General features: G+C 39.5%; 1 protein-coding gene across 2 annotated transcripts; it reads right to left on the bottom strand.

Moving 5' to 3' along the window:
* Positions 1–290: 290 nt before the first annotated feature.
* On the bottom strand, positions 291–11545 carry adad2 (adenosine deaminase domain containing 2). Of its 2 annotated transcripts, none has more exons than XM_034206468.1 (11): positions 11313–11545; positions 9601–9748; positions 9220–9358; positions 8463–8598; positions 7782–7910; positions 7090–7240; positions 6736–6906; positions 6218–6432; positions 5727–5964; positions 927–1059; positions 291–781 (listed from the first exon to the last, which is right to left on the bottom strand). In XM_034206468.1, the coding sequence occupies exons 1-11, from the start codon at positions 11422–11424 to the stop codon at positions 671–673; spliced, it is 1683 nt and encodes a 560-aa protein (XP_034062359.1). In that variant the 5' UTR covers positions 11425–11545; the 3' UTR covers positions 291–670. The 2 variants fall into 2 exon arrangements, with proteins under 2 accessions (XP_034062359.1, XP_034062360.1); XM_034206469.1 differs by having other exon boundaries at positions 11287–11525.
* Positions 11546–23965: the final 12420 nt, after the last annotated feature.

Genomic DNA, 23965 nt, shown 5'->3' with positions numbered 1-23965 from the left:
ATCTTTTACCCATTTTCTTCTTCAACTATTTGACACCAGGAAGGTTATCTCACTTACTGCAGAGTGCAAGAGTTACGTTTGATAATGATATTGAAGTACTGTTTCTTTCTCTTAAATATCTATCTCAAGAGGTTAGTAAAAACTAGGGGACATTGGAGCATTAAAGAGGTTGAAACTATGATCTATATCCTTGGTTCTTAGTCGGTGATTAAAAATGTGTAAAATTATAAAACAGTGAATGAAATTGTGATGAATCCTGTCATGATAGCAACTCCATACAGAACAAGGCATGGGTAGAATTATTTTTATTTTTATCAACTCAAAACATCTTTTTGTCAATCAGTAAAACATTTTGGCTACAAATGTGATAATGGGTAATAATGTTCCTCCATTCTACTTGAGTGGCTTACTGTTCCCATAAGTCATGTGTTTCCACTCACAACTCATTCAAACTAACAAATACTTCACTGTGTTGCAGAACAGTAGGGTCTCGTTTATTTTTTTCAAACACCTACACAAACAGAAAACTAAAATATGTTATGTAAAACAACACTTTTTAAAAAATGTCTGTTAAAAAAGGTATTGAACGAAGAGCACAGCAAACAGAAGTAAACTAAATCTCAAGAGGAACATGAACTTTTGCGTGGCCTGTTTCTCAGCAGGAGCACATTCAAACGCTGAAGCAGTCCACCAGCTTTTTTGAATTCCAGGGACCTGCATGGTTACTCAGAAACCGCTCCTTGACCAGATCTTTGACAGTCTGGTAGGCGACGGCTTCCATCTATAAAACAAACATTCACATCATCATGCATCACATCGGTCTAAAAACCACAATGAAACAAAGTTACAATTCCCTCACATTCACCACATTTACACTGGCTTGCTGGGTGGAATGTGTAGTAATCGTATAATCATTTATAGCTGACCTTGACGCTGTGGTAGACGGGAAGATTCAGCAGGTAGCTCTTCCCGCTGATCTCTGCAGCTAGGAGGAAGTAACTGTAGAACGCTCTCTTGCAAAGTCTGCTGGAGAAGTCGGGTCCACTCACAGAAGGAGAACTGGGAAAAACGTATATTTCAATGAATGCTTCCCTTTAGATGCATTGATTGTCTTATATACATGTATTGATCGTTTTGAGAACTGTATTGTATATTAGTAGATTTCAAATATATTAACCCTTTCAAATATATTAACCGGTAAAGTTGACTTTGCAGTATGCGTAACACACACACACATACACTCCCTCACCCATGAGTCATAATAAAGCTCGCCAGGTAATTAGCATTAATGAGAGGTGGGTGCTGTATCAAGAATCCACTCGTAGGATCAAAAGTTGTAAATGTTAAATGTGTGTTCATGCACTGCATTAAGTGACTTGCTCATAACTAAGTTTTCCACCGCCAACACTATTTTGGAGGACGCAGTCTCCGCTTCAGGGGCTTAGCTGTGCTGAACATAAAAAAGTGTTGTGCAAGACAATTCTTCTATGCTGTTACAGCAAAAATCTTAAATGTGGTCTGGCTGACTGAGGGAAGAGTTTCCTGCAGGCAGCACTTACCACTGCTGCTAAGCTATTTCCTCTGGGAAACCTAGGGAAATCTCTGGGGGGGCAGACCGGTGGTGAGAAGTGTTTTCAGTGAAAGAATACATTCTGTGCTGGTATCGGGTAGGGATGGGAATTTGAAAGCAAATGTATATTCGAATATTCGACCCCCCCAAAAAACGGTTAACCGAAATGTACATATCCTATAAAAAAAAAATTGGGTAATTTTTTTTTTTTTTTTATAATAAATAATAATTTTTGGAAATAAATAAATACATGTTCAAATAAGTGTAGAAACCAAGTCGAATTTGTAAAATGTATTGAACTGGTGATCACAGTTTGACAGCTATAGGCCTACAGCTTTCATGTGCTGAGGCGATTCACAATCAGCCCAGCTGTTGAGAAGACCCTCTCAGCTGGAACGGAGGTTGCGGGTATAGCAAGGTATAGCATGTATATATAAGTTTAATTTGGCATAGTTTGACCTCTACACCGCACTCACTAACCTGGTCGAAATATTTCCACACATTACTCCTTTTTGACACCATGTCTGTTGTGTAGGACTCTTCTTAGAGTGTAAATAATTACCGGACTATGACTGGTAAAATATGTTGAATACCGGCAAAACTAAATCTCTCCAGTCAAAATGTCTGTACTTTGCCGCCACACACGGTTGCCAAGCAGCGCTTATTGTTGTTTAGGCTGGCCACTCATGTGTCGCGAGTGTTGACAGGGGGCGGGGGAGCACGCTCATGAACTGTTAGCGCCGGAACCTCGCAACGGCTGCGGAGCGCATTTGCGCCACATTTGGGCCTAAGATGAGGTTTGAGTCTGCGTGATCTGCATGTAGGGAGGGGCAACAGCCATATCATTGGCTAGCACTAGCTAGATCTGATGGATTTGGACATAAACACGAGTGAAGTATAACCGGACGCGAGAGAGAGAGAGAGATCAGCACCTGCAGCTCTGCCCGCTGTGAATGACCGGTGAGCGGAGAAAAACACACCTTTAGACATCAACTAACACATTTAGCTATGGCACTGTCGTATATATATATATACATTGAATTATTCAATTTGATAATATGTAATCAACTTAGGCATCCCTCCCAAAAATTTTTTTAAAAAAATTAATAAAAATATTCATAACTCATATTCGAATACCTGAATAATTTCGAATAATCGTTCCCATCCCTAGTATCGGGTATGACAGCATCAATGGGAGCCGACTTTAGCAGATGGCTGTGCAGGGTGCCTGAAATCATTTTGAAGGAATACTCCACCCACTTAAAGATCAAATGCAAAGCTTCCAAATATGCTACATTTTTATAGAAATGTTGTTTTTAAGACTGCCTGTATTTTTTATTTTATTTAAATCGAGATAATACACCCAAAAAAAAGCTTTTTATTGATCCAAAACTCGACCCAAAGCCGTCTGAATTTCTGACATGTAATTCCCAGCAGCCTCCGCGCGTGTGACGTAATAGTGGCCAAACAGTCTCTGGACCAAATATCCCGACTCGGCAGTCTCGGTCACATGTTTTTCGAAAAGAAAACTGAATTAACATGGGTTATTGTTGTGCTTTTTGTTGTACGAACGGTGCGGGATCTGGGAGAGTTTTACATGCATTTCCCAAAGACCAAATCATCCGCAAAAAATGGATTTTTTTAGTGAATCGTGTTGGATGGCAACCGACAAAATGGAGCAAGTTGTGTTCTGACCACTTCGCGTGTGATGCATACGAGGTTGATCCTGCTATCATGAAGTCTGTTGGTGGAGAAGCATTAATAGCACGTCGGAGGCTGAAACCCGGAGCCGTCCCCTCCACATCTCAGCACAAGAAACCACTGAAAGAACGAAAGAGCCGGGCGATGCAGAAACGCCAAAGAATTGAGGTAAACAACTTTTGATTAGATTTAAAAGCGCACGGAGCACAGCAGATAACGCAGATAACGGAATTGCAGTTTTATTGCTTATAGAGGTGGGCACCGTTCGATTCTGTGTCTTTACGATCATAAACAATGAGTTGGATGTGGAGCTAGGATAAGTAATAAGGGCGCTAGGAGTGATTTCGGTGCAGTAATAGGTTAGCATTTTTCGCTCGGGGCTAATTCACTGTTAGCATTGTAGTTTATCTGCAGCTCATTCATCGCTCCTCCACTCATAACGGAAAAGTGTGAACAATATGCATTATGATAGGGATTTAATCCACTATTATTCCTCCTGGCCCAATTAAAAATGCCCCCCGCGCAATTAAAAGTGACTGTGAGCACTTAGAAAACCCAACATTCTTCTAACCACTTCATTAGGCCTATGCATCAAAAAAGCCCTCCGCCATGCTTTCATTTCTTTCAGCCGAGTGGGTGCTTATAGAGGTGGGCACCGTTAGATTCAGTGTTTTTACGATCATAAACAATGTGTTGGATGTGGAGCTAGGATAAGTAATAAGGGAGCTAGGAGTGATTTCGGTGCAGTAATAGGTTAGCATTTTTCGCTCAGGGCTAATTCAGAGTCTCACTGTTAGCATTGTGTTTGGTTGTGATGGTTCCCAAATTACCCAGTGGTGAGTCCGCCTGGACTTTATTTTTCTAAACCTCTCTAAAAAGGTCAAACGTCACTTGTTTTGCATCAATCTTGATACAGGGTACTTATTATATGTTATAGTTTGGATTCCTAAAGCTTCTAGTCTATAGTCTACTCAGAATCAGACATGATAACGAAACTAAGTTGTACTATCGGCGGAAGCAGCTGTGAGCGAAAAGCCAAGGTTTGTTTGTTTGGCCACTGTGACGTCACGCGACGCCATCTTGCGGAGGAGCGGCTGAGAAAATAAATCGTCGGACTTGGTGTTGGGGGTTGAACAAAATAAATATTGCGCATTGCCAGACGCATATTATCTCCGATTTTAATACTGCAATATCTTAGATAGTGTTGTAGCTATATGATTTCAATTTTACTGGCAATTATAAAAAAACCTTTGCATTTGATCTTTAATGAAAATATGCATCGTTCTCATGTATTCAAATAAATAGGGGTTGAATTTATTGTCAAAACTATAAACAAATATGTCTTTAAAAAAACTCTTTCACAAATGGTGAAGTAAAGCTCCAGTCGTATGCTCACTTGCTCTGTTATTATACGTATTTCTCAATTTCTTGATTTTCACCTTAACAAATGTTATTTACAGTGGAAGTATGCAAGAACAACAACGTTTTCTAAGGGCAGTATTTATTTTTCTACCGTACGCCATGGACCTGGGATAAGGGGTATTTCCCTGACGATGCTACTTTGTAATGCAGGAGGAGAGCTAGTTAACATTAGCCGTTAGCTGAGGCTGACATGTTGCATTTAGTTAAATTATAATGATGACATTGAATTGTAGGATTTTATATAATGCTTTCTAGGTAGACAAGAAATGTTAGGGCAAGCAAAGACTTTGAGGAAACAATTCATTGCTTCAATGATGAAAATCTATTGCTAAAGATGATAGGAATAATTGGCAAGCTACTTATACATTAGTACATTGAAGAAGCCCCATACGACTGAAGCAGTGTCTTCTTTCATTTTCACACTATATTTAGTATTTTTCAGTACAGTATGTGTTCTTGCCATGCTTTCAATTGCTCTTCACCTTCCCCTCCACTCTTTATTCTTGCCCTTGAATTTAATTTCTTCTTTTTCAGGGAGCTTATTTTTCTTTGCCTATTTATAGTTTATTGTTTGGAACATTGTGCAGAGCTCATCCTGACAGTTTAAACTATGGTGTCGCCTTAAACTATTAGTTCAGGCTGCGGCACCGAAGCAGAAATATGCAGCATCACTGCGAGCGCAAAGCAGGATCTCAGATCTATTTTGGGCTGTAATCTCTGCCCAAGGACAACGCAGCCTCCAGTGAGAGCCATGTCTGTGTCACACTCTAGCTACTGGACATCAGCATTTGTCTGCAGCTCTAAAAAGGCAAGACATGGCAGAAGCCCCGGGCATCGCTGAGACTGTCCAACAAACACAAAGCATCGGGCACTGCCAGCAGTTCTACGCTGTCCCTGGATGTGGCTGCACAGTTTAAATGAGGTAAGCTTTAGTCAGGTCAGGACACACTGCAGGGACAGTACAAGACTTCACACTCACATTCCTGATGCACATTACTTCTTAGAATTAGTGACATTTGAATCTGCATCCTACCCATCAACGATGCGGCCATCGCTGCTGTCCAGAACTTCAACATCCTTGTCCCCGAGGCACCAGTTGACGCTGAGGCTGTCGTGCTTCGGGGAGATCACAGCCGGTCCCACGTAGTCGCCACACAGGAAGAAGATGTTGTGTTTCTTTTTGTAGGACGACGGCAGAATGTCCTCCCAACCATCACCCAGTCGCATGTTGGTGATGTTAGACACTTCTTCATAAAATAACTTCTGGCCCCCTAAATAATCAAAACAAGCTCAGTATTTGTATTTGAACACACAGGGGAAAGTAATCCATGTAACATGATTTAAGTCACCATTCCAAATTGTCATACAATTACAGCTTCACACATATTTCACTTAGTGTCTATAACAGCTTTGGAAATTTAACTACCTGTAAAACACCAGACTTTGAAAGCTCTCATATAACTCTAGGCCAAGAATTAAAGAGGCGTATTTCCTGAAATATAGAATACCTTTAAGGCTCTTTACCTAGTACGGTGCTAGTGATGTAGACAGGCTGGAGGAAGTGGCTCAGTAGTGAACCCTGCACCCCAGTGACGGTCCAGCTGCACAACTTGTCACTGCCGGACATGCAGCACACTTTGGCCCCCCAGTGGCTCGGGTCCAGGTAGGCAACCGGGACCAGCAGGCCCTTGGAATGGTACTGCAGCTTCCTACTGGTCCAGATGTCGTTTGAAGGGGCCCTAATCAGGAAAGACGGATGTGTTTCAGAAACCATTCACTTTACAAACGTAAACCATATTAACTAGTTCACCCCAAATAATACATCTGCATTACATAACAAAAAACAAGAAGTTATATATGACTTAACTTGAAAGAGATTATTTCTAGTTCTAATTTTAAGCGAATGTATTGATAGGTTTATGAAAATAAAGATTGCTTTTTTCTTGGATGAGATTCTTGATTTCTATCATCCGAAGATAATTTACACACTGACTGCAAAAGACTTCTTTCAACAAAGCCCAAAGTTGGGAATAAGAGAGTACTTGAAGTAGAGGTTCTTAGCCGCTCCTTCAGGACACTGATTGGTGTAGAGATGCAGACTGGTGTTGGGTTTCAGCTGAAGCTGGTAGCTGTCTTCACTCCTCTCCAAAACACAGTTCTCCTTAGCCTTTGGATCAGCATCAAAGAACAGCAGAAGCTGTTTGAACAGAAACCTGAACACAAGCCAGAAAAAACGGTTCTCACTTTGAGCCACGCAAGCACCATCAAAGGTTTAAAACAGTGAGTGTGCTGATCAGGGCTGCCTGCTCTAGATAAAAGAGGCAATATTTATACATACTTAAGTTATGATCTTGTAAATGATGGCCTGTGCTGTGGTCAACGAAGCTGTTTCGTACCTTTTGAGAGCCCTTCTGGCGATGATGATGGCGTGGCAGTCATGGACCATCGTTCCGTTGTAGCAGAGCCACTTGCTGCAGCTTGAACGGCCGGCTCCTAAGGCCACCAGCGTGTAATGCTCACATGGACGACCTGCTGTGTCCAGCACCTCTGTAGAAAAATGACACTTTCTTTCTTTGACATGGACAATGATGTGTGAAATGGCATTCAACTACGAGGTGAGGAAGGGATGACACATGTTAAACAATAAAAAAAAGCTGCGATCAAAACTAAAATGACATCCATAAACCCTCCTCATCCGTTTCCATTCAAACCGTAGCTGGTGACTCAGAAGATTCATAGGTTATAAAATAAAAATCTGACTTTGAATAAGAAAAGCAAAAATAACTAACGGCAGCTCTCTGCCATCAAAATGTCAAAATCGTGGTTGGCACTGGCAAGCTTGGTGATTCATTCAGGGATGTTGCTATTCTGAGAATGAAGTAACCTGCCATAAAGAAGTGAACTGAACAGAAATGTTTTTGACGATCATTTATAACACTGTACAGTTTCCTAAAGTCAGGTTTTCTATGTCTATGGAGACTCAATTCTGATGCAGCCAATCAAACCGTTCATAAAGAAGTGACATCAGTGTTCTGTATTAGGAAGATCAGACTGAAAAGTTTTTTACTAACATACTGAAGGTGCTTACCTCTTATCAAGACAAATGCTGCCATGTGGCTCTTACAGCCATGGAAGTCGGGACACATCTTCAGCAGGTTGTCAAACATCTCACCACTTAAAGCTGACATGTGGTTCTTGTGCAAGTCAGTTTTCCAAACTAGGAGAAAGTGAAAAAACAAAAGACAGCTATGTATTTAGAGATAAATATATTTTGGACTCCACCCTTTCAGTGCAGTTTTCTAAAACCCTTTTTGATTTTTTCAAGAATCAGGGCATAACAATGTAAGCAGACAGTAAGACCTATAGTCCTTAGTTTCAGTCGCTGACATTTAAAATCTTGTCAAAGGGACAACCCAATACATATTTTTAACCATTTAGCAAAACAAATTAAATATGTTGCATCTGTAAGGTTGAGTTCAGCAAATGGAGAATGCATTATTGCATATGTTTTACAGACAATTGAGTCCAAATCGTCTTTTTATTTTTATTTTACTCAGTAGTGCTAGCATGAGGTATTGAGGTCTGAGAAGATCATTCTCAGTTTGTGTTGGAAGATGTGAATTGCTTCTGCTGTCCAGACTACGGCTGCAGTTATTCCACTACTGTGTGACCTGGACATAGAAGAGCATTGACCAAAATAAGTGAGCGGAAATCCAAAAGTCCATTTCCTGCCCTTAAGACTACAAGAGCACCAGACACATCTATCCACCTTCAGTCCGTGTGCTCTCGTCAGGATTAGGATCCTTGATCTGGTCCAGGATGAGCTCTTCATCGGAGTACAGGCATCCGACCGGTGACAAACCACGGAGAGAGAGGGCAGCATGGTCATCATCCGAGTACTCATCCTGAAAAAAATAAACATTATCATTCTGGTAAAAAAAAAGGGCATTGCTATTTCTTCTCCACAACCTACATCTCTAGTGTTTCTCTAGGAAAGAAAGCTGTAGTCAAATCAATGTCAGCACATGTAAACAGACTGTTAGGGAGAGATAATGAGACAAAAAGGACCATGTAAATGTGAGATTAACGTTGAGAATGTTTTGTTGTTTCCGGCTTAAGAGACAAAGTGGCTGCAGATGGCTTTGTACCACTCCATTTAGCTGGAAAATGATATCAAGAACTGCGATACTTGCCAGTCAAATAATATGCTGTTTACTATCACAGATGTTGAGATTTTACACTGATGTCATATTTTCAAATAAAGCAAAATAGGGATTTGTATTCCTTTGTAATTTCAAGTTGTATGTGCAGGACAAATTCCACATGAAAGCAGAAAATTGCATATTGTGTTTCATATCCAGGAAATTGGCTACTGCCGGCTGAATGTGACAGATGCTTATTGCATCTCTGCTTTCGGAATTGAATATCTCAGGTGAAGGCCTGAACAATAACTCCAAGTTTGACAAATGGTCTTTACTACAAAACACCACTTTAATAATGGGAAAGTAGTATTTTTATTTATTTACCTCATCTCCCGATAGGATGTTGCCAAAAGGAAGTTTATTGTTGAGTTTTGGAAGAGAAGTATTCTTATTTTTTGGTCCATCACCTTCTTCATAAAGTAATGCCTCTTTCACTTGGTCAAAGGAAGCAGGTAGATCTTTCCTGAGATGGTAACATAAACAAATAACAACATTTGACATTGTAAATGGGGCAGCTAGTCCTTCAAAAGAGTATGGAGGATACAAGAAAAGATTAACAATTGTATGTAAATCAAAAGGAATGTATTATGGAATCACATTTACATTGCAACTCAAAATTAAATAAAAATATGTTTGATCACAGTAAAGATAAAGCTTGCCCTTTCTGGTGTAAACACAATACAACACAGTCACATTTTCCATTACCTCAGCCCAGCAGCATCGCTGTAGAAGGGTCCTTCGTCTGTCAGCTGGACCCGAGGAATGCGAAGGGGTTGGAGAGCCAGAAAACTAGCAGTCCCTCTCCTTGGATTGTATTTAAGTGAGTCCTGATCTGCCATGCTTATGAAGCAACCTGTACAAACATTTAAATTAAGTTAGTGTGATGGTTTCATATTTAGCCTTGCCCCAATAATCAATAAAATTATTTATTTAACAAATGTCCCAAGATTAAGAGTCCTGTTGTTTTAAGACTCAATTGCACTAAACCTGCAGGTTGTTTATCATAAAGAAGTCAATTGATTAGTTAAGATAGTTTTTTATAGAATATAGATAGTGGATGTCACTGGTGTAAAGTAACTAAGTAGATTTACTCAAGTACTGTACTGAAGTACAATTTTGTGGTACTTGTACTTTACTTGAGCATTTAAATGGTTTGCTACTTTGTACTTCTACTCCACTATAATTCAGAGACACATAATGTACTTTTACTCCATTACATTTATGTAATACCTTTAGTTAGTTTTTGTTTGTTTAATGTTTAATGTACACATGAATACATCAATTACTATATTAAAAACATATAATATAATGTTCTGAAATGGATCGATCTGCTCAATGAGTATTTTTACTTTTGGTACTTTAAGGTAGGGTAGGTAAGAAAATGGAGAAACCAGCTCGAGTGCGCTTGAATTTGAAAGTACACAACCGAAACAAATCTGCCCCTTCCTTCAGACTTCCTTACAGAGCCCCTCCTCCAACACACGCATGACCAATGAGGGCACGAGATAAGTTTGTGCACGAGATGGAAGGCTGACAGGCAGGTAGGCCATCCAATTATCTGACCCGGGCCGGCTCAGATAATTGGTCTTGCTTTATACAGCGCCACGGCTTCCACAGATAAAATATTTGTATGTATTTATTGTCAAAGCATCTAATTTATTCATTGCTATCGGGGTGTTAAGAGCATTCCATGGGATATAACAAAGTGTTTCGACTTTCACATGAGTAACATTTTGATTGCAGGACTTTTACTTGTAACAGAGTATTCCTACACTCTGGTACTTCTACTTAAGTACAAGATCCGCGTACTTTTTACACCTTGTTTTTTTTGTAGGGCAATGATTTATAGTTTCCAGCCTTTTAGTCATGACAATTGGTTGCTTTGGTCTGTCTCATACCACTCAAATAAAAACAGTATTTTTTTAAAAGATTTGAACCACATGATTAACCAGCGTACTTGCAAAGATTAGTTGAGTTTTTAAAAAAGGACCAGTTTCTAGCCAAATATTCGTGCATTTTAAAGTTCCGCAAACGAAGGAAAAGGACGCAGAGTCAAGCTAGCGACGAACGTGAACGTTAGCTAGCGTGACTTAGCTGCCAACTGCACGAGACTTTCAGTAAATGCTTCCTAAGCGACAGTCATAAACGTTTGCACATCTTTGAGACGAAACTGTGAAATAAAACGTTTCACTGAACGTCAACTAGTTTATTTAGTTGTTGCCCCTCGAAACTGTGAAGTAATGTTTGCTAACATGTTAGCTAGTAGCAAGCGTTATCTTGAATGTGCGTTCGAACCTCTCCAATCTGAGAAAAAACATACACACGTCGAGCTTGAAGTTTAACGATCCTAACTTTTAAAAATATTGTGGCCACATTTAAGTTAAAGTTTACCTTCGGTCTTAAGACGTTTCTCTAACCTGAGTCGTGGCAGTCGTGGTTGTTCTCCACGTGTTCGGATCCAAAGCCGAGATGAGAGCGTGGTGGGGAGGCAAACCTGGCAACCTTGGAGGCAAGTGAAAGGAGTAGCATGAAGCTGCAGCGTCGGAGACAGCACAGGACTGCACTTGTAGAACCGCACACACAGGTCCGACGGAGCACGTCACGGCGGCACGTGACGGAGCACGTTCACATGAACGCCTGAAGCCCCTCAATGCAGTACGCAATCTAACCCTTCCCTTCCCCCCATCCTAACCCTAACCACTCCCTACCTTTTTACCTAATTCTAATCTTCCTTCCTCCCTCCCAAACCTCAATGTTTCAATGTTGATATGACGTAATTTAAATTAAATACAGGGTTTTAATTTAAAGCAGTTTTATTCTGAAAAACCCGGAAGTTCACACTAACTATTAATTTAACACTTTTATTCTGAAGATTCTTCATTTCCGGTTAGCATTAGCATGTGGCTAACGTTTTGAAAACCGTGAATTGAAGGTGAAATGACATGTGATGTTGTACACTAAACACACTGGGATTAACACTAATTTATTGACGCTGGAATAACATTTTATCAGAATTATTTATATATATATTAATAATATAAGATATAATATGTTACTTTATACAGTCTATGGTAAGTAAGTACACAACACAATACGCAAAACAACTAGGGTCGTGGGAGTGGTCTTGAGAGTGCAGCTTCATACTATTGAGTGAAAGGGGGATGTGTTCATGAAATGATGTCAAAAAACCTTCAGTGTAACATTTCCATTTGTCACAACAAATCTGCACGAGTTTGACCCTGCAAGGAGGTACATTAAGGTCAGACTAGGTGGAAGAAGAACTAAGATATTGTAAAAGTAGAAGTACCAGAGTTAAGGAATACTTTGTTACAAGTTAAAAGTACGAACGTATTAGCATACAAATATACTAAAGTACTAAAAGTACTAATTTAGCAGATTGGCCCTATTCAGAATTATATTTATGTTTTGATTATAATTATTGATGCATTACAGTTTCAAACGCTGATTTGAATTGTACGCTGCAGGGATGTGAATACAAGTGTTAAATATATTTCACATCATTATTCCAACTCTAGTAACTAAAGGTATAAAATAAATTGTAGTGGGGTAGAGTATATCAAAAATATATCAAAAATATTTAAGTGACGCACAAGTCCCTTAAAATTGTAGTTTTGCTTTGTCAACTGGCTCAATACTGTACAGTTTTGCCTGCAACATAAGAGCTGTGACAATGCATTTGGGAAATACTGTCCCTGAACAGAACATGTTTTAGAATGTTTATACAGTATCTTGTATGCCACTACTCTTTTATGTCTTTCACCCCAACATTTAATTCCAAAACTATGGCCATAAATAAGCTGCCAGAACAGCCTACTCTTCTGGGAAGACTAGAACCCTGATTAGGAAAATATGTCCATTACTTCAGTTCAAACCGGAGAGACCAGACGTGATGTAAGGAATACATATTTATTGTTTACACGTCATATGAATGAAATGATTGCCATGATAATACAAAAGGAGAATGGAATGGTGTTTGACGATTAGGCCCCGGTTTGCAGGATAATCAATCAATCAATCAATCAATGTTTATTTATATAGCCCAATATCACAAATGTTACATTTGTCTCAGTGGACTTTACAGTTTGTACAAAATATCAGTATGACAATACGACACCCTCTGTCCTTAGACCCTCACATCGTACAAGGAAAAACTTCCGAAGAAAACCCACAGTTTAAAGGGAAAAATGGGAGAAACCTCAGGGAGAGCAACAGAGGAGGGATCCCTCTCCCAGGACGGACAGACGTGCAATAGATGCCGTGTGTAAATTGAAAAGATAATACATTTGCAACATAGGTAGTCCAAATGTTTGGAAATGCATGTGTGTATAATAGGAAGATGAATCCACGAGGATATCCATCCAGGACCTATGATCCAGGACCACAGCCACGACTCAAGATCCAGGGCTCGTGATCCAGGACAGAGGAGCGCAGGATCATCCATGACTCCGGAACCCGGCGTATATAGACACCAAAAAGAAAGACATTTGGGGAAGCTGGGTTAATCGGAACATGAGAGTACACAGGTATAGACAGAGAGAAGGAAGAAGTAAGATGTCCCCCGACAAACTAAGCCTATATCAGCAAAACTAGGGGCTGAATCTAATCAGCCCTAACTATAAGCTTTATCAAAAAGGAAGGTCTTAAGCGCACTCTTAAAAACAGATAGGGTGTCTGCCGCCCGAACACAAACTGGAAGCTGATTCCACAAATGTGGAGCTTGATAAGAAAAGGCTCTGGCTCCCATTGTACTTTTAGAGACTCTAGGAACAACCAACAACCCTGCATTCTTGGAACGCAATGCCCTAGTAGGACAGTAGGGTATAATGAGTTCTTTAAGGTAAGATGGCGCCTGTCCATTAAGGGCTTTGTAGGCGAGAAGAAGAATTTTAAATTCTATCCTGTGTTCTATAGGGAGCCAGTGTAAGGCAGCCAGAACAGGAGTAATGTGGTCCCTTTTCCTAACTCTGGTTAGTACACGAGCTGCAGCATTTTGAATCAGCTGAAGTGACTTGACTGACTTCTTGGTACACCCTGATAATAAAGAGTTACAATAATCCAGCCTTGAAGTAACAAATGCATGGACTAGTTTCTCTGCATCGTTTTGAGGCAAGATATGCCTGATTTTTGCAATGTTACGTAGATGGAAGTAGGCGGTCCTTGAAATTGATTTTATGTGGGCGTTAAAGGATAAATCCTGATCAAATACAGTCTCACTGGAGGCCAAATTAATGCCATCCATAGTTAGTATATCCTTAGATAATTTGTTTCGAAGATTCTTCGGGCCAAGTACAATAACTTCAGTTTTGGTCGTGTTTAACATCAAAAAGTTTAAGGTCATCCACGTTTTTAAGTCCTTAAGGCAGTCTTGAATTTTATTTAGATGATTAATTTCATCAGGCTTGATTGATAAATATAGTTGAGTATCATCCGCATAACAATGAAAATGTACAGAATGATTCCTTATAATATTGCCTAACGGAAGCATATATAATGTGAACAAAATAGGTCCGAGCACTGAGCCCTGTGGCACTCCATGGCTAACTTTGGTTTGCGTGGAAGATTCATCATTGACACTTACAAACTGAGAGCGTTCAGATAGATAGGACCTAAACCAGTCTAAAGCAGTTCGCTGTATGCCAACTAAGTGCTCTAGTCTTTGCAATAAGATATCATGGTCGATAGTATCAAATGCAGCACTGAGATCGAGCAAAACAAGAATAGAGACACGTCCCTTGTCAGAGGCTATTAGAATGTCATTTGTGACTTTAACCAGAGCTGTCTCTGTGCTATGATGTGTTCTAAAGCCAGACTGAAAATCTTCAAATAAATCATTGTTTTTTAAGTAATCACACAACTGTTTTGCGACCGCTTTTTCAAGAATTTTTGAGAGGAACGGAAGATTGGAAATAGGTCTATAATTGGCTAAAACCTCTGGATCGAGGTTGTGCTTTTTAAGAAGCGGTTTTATCACTGCTACTTTGAATGATTGTGGAACATAGCCTGATAATAAAGACATATTCATAATATTTAATAAAGAAGTGCTAATTAATGGAAAAACTTCCTTCAACAGCTTAGTTGGAATTGGGTCTAACATACACGTTGATGGTTTAGAAGAGAGAATCATTGAATTTAATTGTTCAAGGTTTATGGCTGAAAAGCATTCTAGTTTACTATCTAGTGTAATATTAGAACTTACGTTTCCGGGAGCTGTTGATAACACTATACTGGTCAAAGGCAAGAGGTCATTAATTTTGTTTCTAAGAGTAACAATTTTATCGTTAAAAAAGCACATAAAATCATTACTACTGAGTGCTATGGGAATAGAAGGCTCAATCGAGCTGTGGCTTTCTGTCAGCCTGGCTACAGTGCTGAAAAGAAATCTTGCATTATTCTTATTCTCATCTATTAATGAAGAGTAGTAGGCTGCTCTCGCTTTACGCAGTGCTTTCTTATATTCATTGAGAGTAATATGCCAAATTAAACGAGATTCTTCAAGTTTAGTGGAACGCCATATCCTTTCAAGTTGTCTCGACTTTTGCTTTATTTTGCGGGTTTCGGAATTATGCCATGGAGCTAATCTATGTTGTTTTATTTTCTTCTTTTTCAAAGGAGCAACAGAGTCTAATTTTATTCGCAGCGCATCTGTAGCACTATCAACAACATGATCAATTTGGGGTGGTGTACATTTTGTATACGTTTCCTCCCTTACATGCAGACATGCTATCGAGTTAAGTATTGGTGGAATCTCTTCCTTAAATTTGGCTATAGCACTAACAGATAGGTTTCTGCTGCAGGAGCTTTTGACTAATGCTTTGTAGTCTCGTAAAAGTACTTCAAAAGTTACTAAGAAATGGTCGGATAAAGCAGGATTATGCGGTTCGACTAATAGTTGCTCAATTTCAATACCATAAGTCAGAACAAGGTCGAGAGTGTGATTATAGCAGTGGGTTGGTTTATTTACACTCTGACAAAAACCAACAGAATCTAATATAGAGTTAAATGCAACAGTAAGGCTATTTTTATCATCGTCAACATGAATATTAAAGTCACCTACGATAATTACTTTATCTGTTTTAAGTACCAAAGTTGATAAAAAACAGGAGGGAAAGAACCGCTCCGATGAAATCCCCGGGGTCTAGACACTGGTGGTGGTGATAAGTAAGTGGGACCGGTCTGAAGAAGGAAGTTTAGCTTTGTCCTGGAGGAGACGGGAGGCGAGAGGGGTGGAGGCGGGTTGCGTGTAGTCACCTGAAATGACAACTGACAGGGAGGAAGAGCAGGTATTTAAGGAATTTAGCCTGTGCAGCAATTGGCTGCTGAGGGGTGACGTCCTCGTATTTAATGAGGGAGGAAGGGAGCAATAGAGTGACGTGTAAGTGACTCATGTTAGGTCTTCCTTATTGAATTTGCGCTAAAGCTTTCATTTCATCCCCACTGTGTTTGAATGGTTTTAATGTTAGGGCTAGAGCAAGCCATTCAAGTTCTTTCACATTGAAGTCTAGAAATAATTTCTGTATTGATCATGCTTTGTGCACAGGTGCTTTGTCACGATATAACTGCTGCCACAGTTGGATTATTGTCTAAAATATCTCTGTTTGCCATGGCGTCATCGATCGACTGGAACTAATGGGCCTTGTCAAAACCATGAAACAGCCCCAGACCAAATGTAGCCTGTGGAATCTTCTTTTTTATTTATTTGTAGAGTCACTTTACATACTTTCTCCATTATACAGTAGTAGTTGTAATTGGTTGGCAATTAGTGGATGGGCATATAACATTTGAAAAATACTACAACTCAACATGATGAAATCAGAAATAACCAGGGGGATGTCCACACATGTTGGTTACATGGTTAAATATAGTGTCCAATCTCTGTTCACACTGTTAGCTCTAGTCTATGTGGATGTCACCATTTGGGTAGAATTTAGATTGAATTGGGGAAATGGAAGGAAAGGAAAGAGCGGGTCAGTCATATTTTATGTATGGAGCAATAAATAAGCAAATAGGTACAGAATGGTTTGGTGATTTCTATGAATTTTAAATATGTTCTGCAGCATAAATCAGTGTGATTTATAACAATATATAAACCAAAGCAATCACTAAAGAAGCCCTAACGTTGAAATGAGTTTGCAGTTGTAACATTAAATCCCTCACTAAGCCACGTATAATTGTGTGGCATTATTTGCAGCAGATAAATGTTTCCCTGATCATTGTGAAACTCGAGACTGAACTCTATTTCCCTTCCCTTCACCTCAAGAGATAGCCTTCATTCTCTCCTCAGCCAAATGAGAATCTCTTCAGAGCCTATGTGTGTGTCTGTTTCACATGAGACTTTGAAATGTTAAGTCACTCCCATCTCATGAGAGCCAGCTGAGGTGCAATGGAAAACTATCCCATGTGCCATCTTCATTTTAAATACCAGCTATTCCCTCCCTGACTCCCCTCTCTTTGTCTTTTTATATTCCCCTTTCTCTCGCTATCTATAGTCTCTCTGCTTTCACACCCACACACTCACATGCTGGGAGATTTCCCTGTTTATTTTATTTAGTGGGTGACCATGAAACCGTAATGGCATACAGAACACCGTAGAGATATTCAATATGTTTTCTTTCTGTTCAGGCACTGTGTTTACCAAATACATTGTCACAGCTATTCTGTTGGAACAGGGACAGGCAAAACTGTGAAATATTGAGCCCGTTGACAATTTTTCGAAACATATGTCATTGTGTGCATGAGTGTGATGTGGGATTGTGCTTGGATGTGTTTGTGTTTTAGTGTGATAAACACAACTAGGCACAGTTGATGAGCATTATCATTGATGCTCAATTGTCAGCGATATCACGAAGATGTATTAATTTAGGCTAATTGGCACTGGAAAAGAAAACCTGAATTTCAACCAACTGGATTTTCCCTTGGCGCTTAACAGTGATTTTCCCTCTGATTTCCACAATGTGTGGCTGGTGCAATGTGTACCATATTGTGTGTGTGTGTGTGTGTGTGTGTGTGTGAGTGTGTGTGTGTGTGTGTGTGTGTGTGTGTGTGTGTGTGTGAGAACTGTGGTTCTCAAGTGTGTCTCAAGGTGGTTAACTCACCAACTGACCTTTTTGACATGATTGTTTACCAAGCATTATGTGTGTCTAAGAAGATGAATTATTTATAATGAAGCATAAATACTCATGACAAACGAGCAGTAAGAAAGACAATATTCAGGATTATTTCCCAGTTTAATCCAAATTTGTATAATTTATAGCGCAAGTTACTGCACAGAGAGGCCTGCATTTCTGAAAATCATGGGTGGTAAACATTTTAAAGTACATTTAAAAAGCATATTCCTTCAATGTATTGCGCTTCATAAAAAGTTGAAAATTCAACATCACTGACATTTCTAAAATGCAACTAGAGCTGCTGCATCTGATTCATTTCGTTTTTTTTATTCTGCTGCAAGTAGCGGAGTGGAATAGTGACACCATACTTGGTGATTTATGCTCTCCAAAAAAGAAAACGTTGACGTACATAAGCCTTTCATTCTTCTCTAAGTGTTTCAGACTTTCTGGTGAATATAAAAATGAAATTCGGAAATCTGAAACTGATTTCCAACTGGGTCACTCACTGCCTCCATGCGCAACTGAACAGGGATAATTGGACATTCATATTCCTTTCCCTAAATGCATTTTTGACAGGCCTTTCCCAAGGCTCACCACTAGAGGGTAAAAGTCCTTCACTCATTCACTCGGTTTATTCCTGATACTCACATATGACCTACAAATCAGCAGCAGCAGCAGGCAGAAGGGAGGGAACAGAGAATGAGGGACTTGGGATTCAGCATTCCCAAAATGTTCATTTTATCCTAACACTATTGTACAACACCTCCTGCTTCTTCTCTTAGTAACAGTAGCATTTGTACTGTATGTAGCAAACATATTTTTAGATACATATAATTTGGCCACAACGGAAGTCCAATTCATGTATATTCAGAAATAATGTCTCTCCCTGAAAAGCATACAATTTGACCTCAAATTATGCAATTGAAAAAGAGAAATGCATAATCTTTTAAAACACGGTTAATGTATCTAAATGATCTTAACATCTAAAAGTTGGATTATACAAATCATTACTACATTACATTTTGTACAGATATTCAAAGTAGTATTCTGGTGAATTTAAAAATCATTGGTGTTGGGGGAATATTTTCCAAGGCCCATAACTTTGACCCAGTTTATCATTTCAAACTGTCCTGACTGAGCACACGCACCTCGTAACCTTGGCTGCTGTGCTCTCAGTGTTTTGTCTCCCTGTTCCTGCCTGTTGACGTCAGCTGATAGAGGTGTTATGATTTTATCTTGTTATGCAGCATGATGATGATGCTCTTGGAACTAGCTAAATACATGGGTCTGGGGTAGAGTTCTTCAGAATTGACGTGGCAACTCTACCGTGCAGTCAGATCGTGGCTGCTGTGACTTGTGATGTGAATTCTCCGGCCGAAGCTCCAAATAAACCATCAGTGTTTGACATCAAAGCTCCTGCTCTTCCCGTGTCTCTTTCCTGAGTCGGTGACTCCCACTGCATTGCTACACAGAAGTTTCCCTTACAAATGGTAATCCTTCAAAATAATTTATAAAATAGCAGCATCATCAGGACAAGATATATGTTTAATACTTTCTTTAATAAACGAATAATACTGAGCTAAAAACACAATGACCCTCCCATCACCCTTGGCTGTACTTCAGGTATACTGTACACTCATCAGCAAATGTTTAGAATGCTAACACGCTAAATTAAGATGGGGAAGAGCCTTAGATTTTAATTGTGAACATGTTAGCATGCTGGCGTTAGCAATTTGCTCAAAGCCTCACGAGCTGCTAGCATGCCTGTAGACAATTGCTCTTGTCCAAATACATTTCAACATTATTTAATTTTCATATCTTGACATCTCCTATCCAAAATGTATTGTCCTGCTTTACTAAATGTCAAATGCCTGCTAAGGCTGAAAGGGGACTAAGGTCTTCTTTTTCTTCACACTATATCTGCTTCATCTTTAGGTTGAAAAGATTACATTCGCGTAAAAAATGATGCGATGCTATACTTCTGATACATCCACAGACGAGTACAAGATGCCAACATGTGTGATACAGACCTATCACATGAAAGGATTGACTGAATGCGTGTGCATTTCAAGGGTTTGTGTGAAAAAGAAAACTAGACAGGTGGTCGTGTGCACTCTCACACCTGTGTTTTCTTTTAATCTCAAGAAAAGCAGTGTATTGCAGTGAGAAACAGATCAAGCTCTTTCACCAGAGCATGAAGAAAGAGACTGGTGTTGGTTCTGTTTTTTGATGTGCCGCCATCCAACTGTGCCGGGCAGAATCTCAAAAAGGAGGTGGCTCGTGATATTAGGATGCACACAGTGGTCCTAATATCAGCTTGACTTGAAGCAGAGACATTACTGACCCATACTAGGCTGGCCTCTCAATCTAATCACGCAGGAGGGAGACAGGAAAAATTGATTATGCACTAATTTTCATTTGAATCTCTCTCAGCAGACAGAAACTGCAGGGTTGAGAGTTTATGAAGAGCTGTATGTGTTTTTTATAGAGTTGATGCTCAGTGCTTCTTCTTTCTCTATCTCCTATACAGTCTCCCCATGACTCTCTGCAGCTGCTGCTTCATGCATCTTTAAAAGATGAGAGGGAGGCTCCACTTTCTCACGCCATGTATGACGAGGAGGGAGTCAACGCAAGACAGATGAAGGAGAAACAGTAGGTGCATAACCCACATACAACATATACGCACTCTACTGCAATATCTTTGTAAAAAAAATGAAACATCCTTTGTCTCTTTTTTTTTCTTTTGTGTCGTGAGGTATTCCCCAAATCCTCCTCTTTCTCTGCATTTCGTGCCGCTCTCGGTGAATCTCATCAGGATAATTATTTGCGCACAGGCATCCAAGGCACGAGCATCTGCCTCTCCTTCTGTTGACCTCCCCCAGCCTCCCCCACATTTTTTTTTACTTTTCCATCCTCCTCTCCTGTCCTCTCCATTCGAACACACCTATCACTTCTCATACCACCCTCTTATCCTTCTCCTCTAACTCCACTCTTTATTCTCAGGGTATTTATTTGATAACTAGAGCATCTCTCACATTCATTAGCCACTTCACAGTCTTTGCAAATTGCAAACATATTCTGCATACATTTAAATGTGAGAGGAACTGGTGCAAAGAGGGAGGGATGAAACAAAGTGGATATGAAAGGTGACAACCAGAAAAGAACATATTTGAATAAAATAGAAAATATGCCTTAAAGAATAAGGATAATCTGCAATATGCGTATAAAGAGTGCTGAAATATTGATATTGTGTTAATATTATATATATTTTAATATTGTTTTGGCAGATGTTATGCTCTCCGTTTTTTTATCAGTCCGTCTGGGTGGCGTTTCACTTTCAATTGGTTCAACTTTTTTTTTGTACGCTTTTGTACAGCTATGGTCTTTCTCTCCATCTCCCTACACAATCATTTACCAAAAAAAATAAACACAGTTAAAGAAATAGCAATAGCATCAACAACAACAAATCTAATTTTGTGTAGATAACGCAATACACAGTAATCGCATAGTTAAGATCTTATACTGTGACAGGCCTAATGCTTACATTTGATCGCTAATACCAACATTTTGTAAATAGTATATTTTTTCAAACCTTAGCCTTAAGTCTGAGACCTATAGTCCATGTTTTTCAAGTGTAACTGTGCTTGAGCTGTAGTTTCAGCACAGACAGGAGATAGTACAAGCTGTTATGTGATATGCCTGTGCAGTGAACAGTTTGAACTGTGCATTAGGAGAACATCCGGCTGAAAGTTGTATCATTTGACATATCATCACTGCCAGGTGAAAACTCTGATCTCCAAAATGTCCTGGCTTTGCAGGATCTATAATATAAAGGTCACAACCCTTACAGGATTATTTGAGGAGTAATGAGGTTTACATTCAACAGAAAAGATGCCTCTGCTGTTAGACTCTTTATGTCTGCCTTTAAATGCCTTAATGGTATCGATATTGCAGCAGAGATGTGTAGATACCTATCCAGGGATCACAATACTTTCCACAAAGCATTATGGTCAACAGATGCTGACCCTGTATTATCACATTTAAGATGATAGATGTGTCTGTGTAGGTAGGACCAACACATTACTGACCAGAGGCACTGCCAGGAATCCAGGAATCAAATTAAAGGGGGAAGTGACTCCCACTTATGAAACCATCTCGGCCTGAGATAAAAACCAGCCCACTCTGTTGCCATCTCAACCATTGATGGAAAAGAACAAAGGTGATCTGTCCACACTCCCAAAAAGACAACAAATAATGTGACACTTAAGACAATAGATACTTTGTTAATCACCTGAGTCCCCTGTTGCCAGTTGAAGCTTATTCCTGCTGTTTTAAGTTCTGTTGACAGTGCACAAAGCCAGGTTAGTAACCGTCACCATAGCTATCACGCTGGCAGGCTGGCAACATCACAACACAGATTTCCTGACAATTTAAAAAAAAGTGTGTTTTGGACGTAAACCTGTGTGCTCCCACATTGTACCCTGACAGTGCACCATGCCAGTTTCAAGCCATACTAGCAGAATGGCTCTAGTGCAATGTCCATCTGTTTGTAGGTCTACTACTTTGGTCCAGACTGAAATATCAAAACAGCTACAGTATGAGATGGATGTCAAGAAATGTAATCCCAATGGCTTTGGAGACCCCCTTAATTTGACCATTGTATCCAAATTAGGTGGCTATTTGTCTTTTGACTATAATACCTCAGCTGTTGGATAAAATGCCATTGAATTTGGAAGACATTCAGGATTATCTGTAACCATTTCTAGACCTATAGCTGCTAAATACCACCATATTAGCATTATCTTTTAAGCATGCAAGCATTATGATTTTAACATGTACAGTCTTCTAGAGCTGCTAGCATAGCCAAAGACTTTTAGTCTTGTTTTCCCATAAAGCCCTGTCTCCTCATATCTTTAAAGCCATATAGCAGCCTCATATTTCAGGCCTGTCCTGGAGCATCACCGTCTTCACCTTCCCTTCTTGCTATATGTCCTTGTTACACCCATTGCATCTGTTGGAACATTTCTCTGGCACATTCTGTGCTATAAATAGCAAAATGGCATATGCAATGCATTTGGTGCTTTGAAACTACTGCAAAATACTACAGAGGGCTTGGATATACCTTTATGATCTTCACTGTAGTCAAGGTAGATGGCCTTCCCAATTTATCTATCCAACCAGAACAAGAGATGTTGAATAATAGATTTAGTGCTGATCGTTGAGTTGATAGAGAGGGAATACATTTTGATAAGGCAGATGGGTCATTTATCAAGGTGAAAATGCAGAATATTCACAGGTTCCATTTCTATACTGTAATATTTTGCTGTTTTTCTCTCTTTGTATCATTGTGACATTATTATTTTTAGAACCATAATGGTTCAAATATTAGCTAGTTCATAAAACTAGTCAACACATTAATCGATAATAAAGATAATCTCCACTCACAGCCCTAGATGTTAAGCAAATATGCATTTATTTTCCTTCAAATTACATGTATGCAGTATATGATGCGTGATAGGATAGCACTACGTATAGCATTGACTAAAGAGGGTTTCTCATCACAGAGAGTGATCTTTGTCTCACACAAAGACATTACAATTAGAAGGAAAAAAGAGGAAGGGAAAGAGAGAAATATGAGACTTAGTTAATAGAAGGCACAGCTAATCAAACATCTAATTATATGCCCATAAAATGAATAGAATGGAGGATAACATTACAGAATGGGGGAATCTTTCACGCATATGCTGAACAGACTCGCATTACACTCTGGGTAAAATGTGGGGGGATGGGAACTCCTGCTCATAGCTACAGCAGGGGATATGCAGTATGCATATTCAGGAATGCATACAGTATGGCTTACAGTACCATATAGAGGCTTTTCAAGGGCATGCACTGCACACAATCTATTGACAAACTCATATTTGGTGGTACGAATTTTTAATAAA

The sequence above is a fragment of the Gymnodraco acuticeps genome, unplaced genomic scaffold (assembly GCF_902827175.1).
Source record: "Gymnodraco acuticeps unplaced genomic scaffold, fGymAcu1.1, whole genome shotgun sequence".
Taxonomy (NCBI): domain Eukaryota; kingdom Metazoa; phylum Chordata; class Actinopteri; order Perciformes; family Bathydraconidae; genus Gymnodraco; species Gymnodraco acuticeps.
This window is presented reverse-complemented; position numbering and strand designations above follow the sequence as displayed.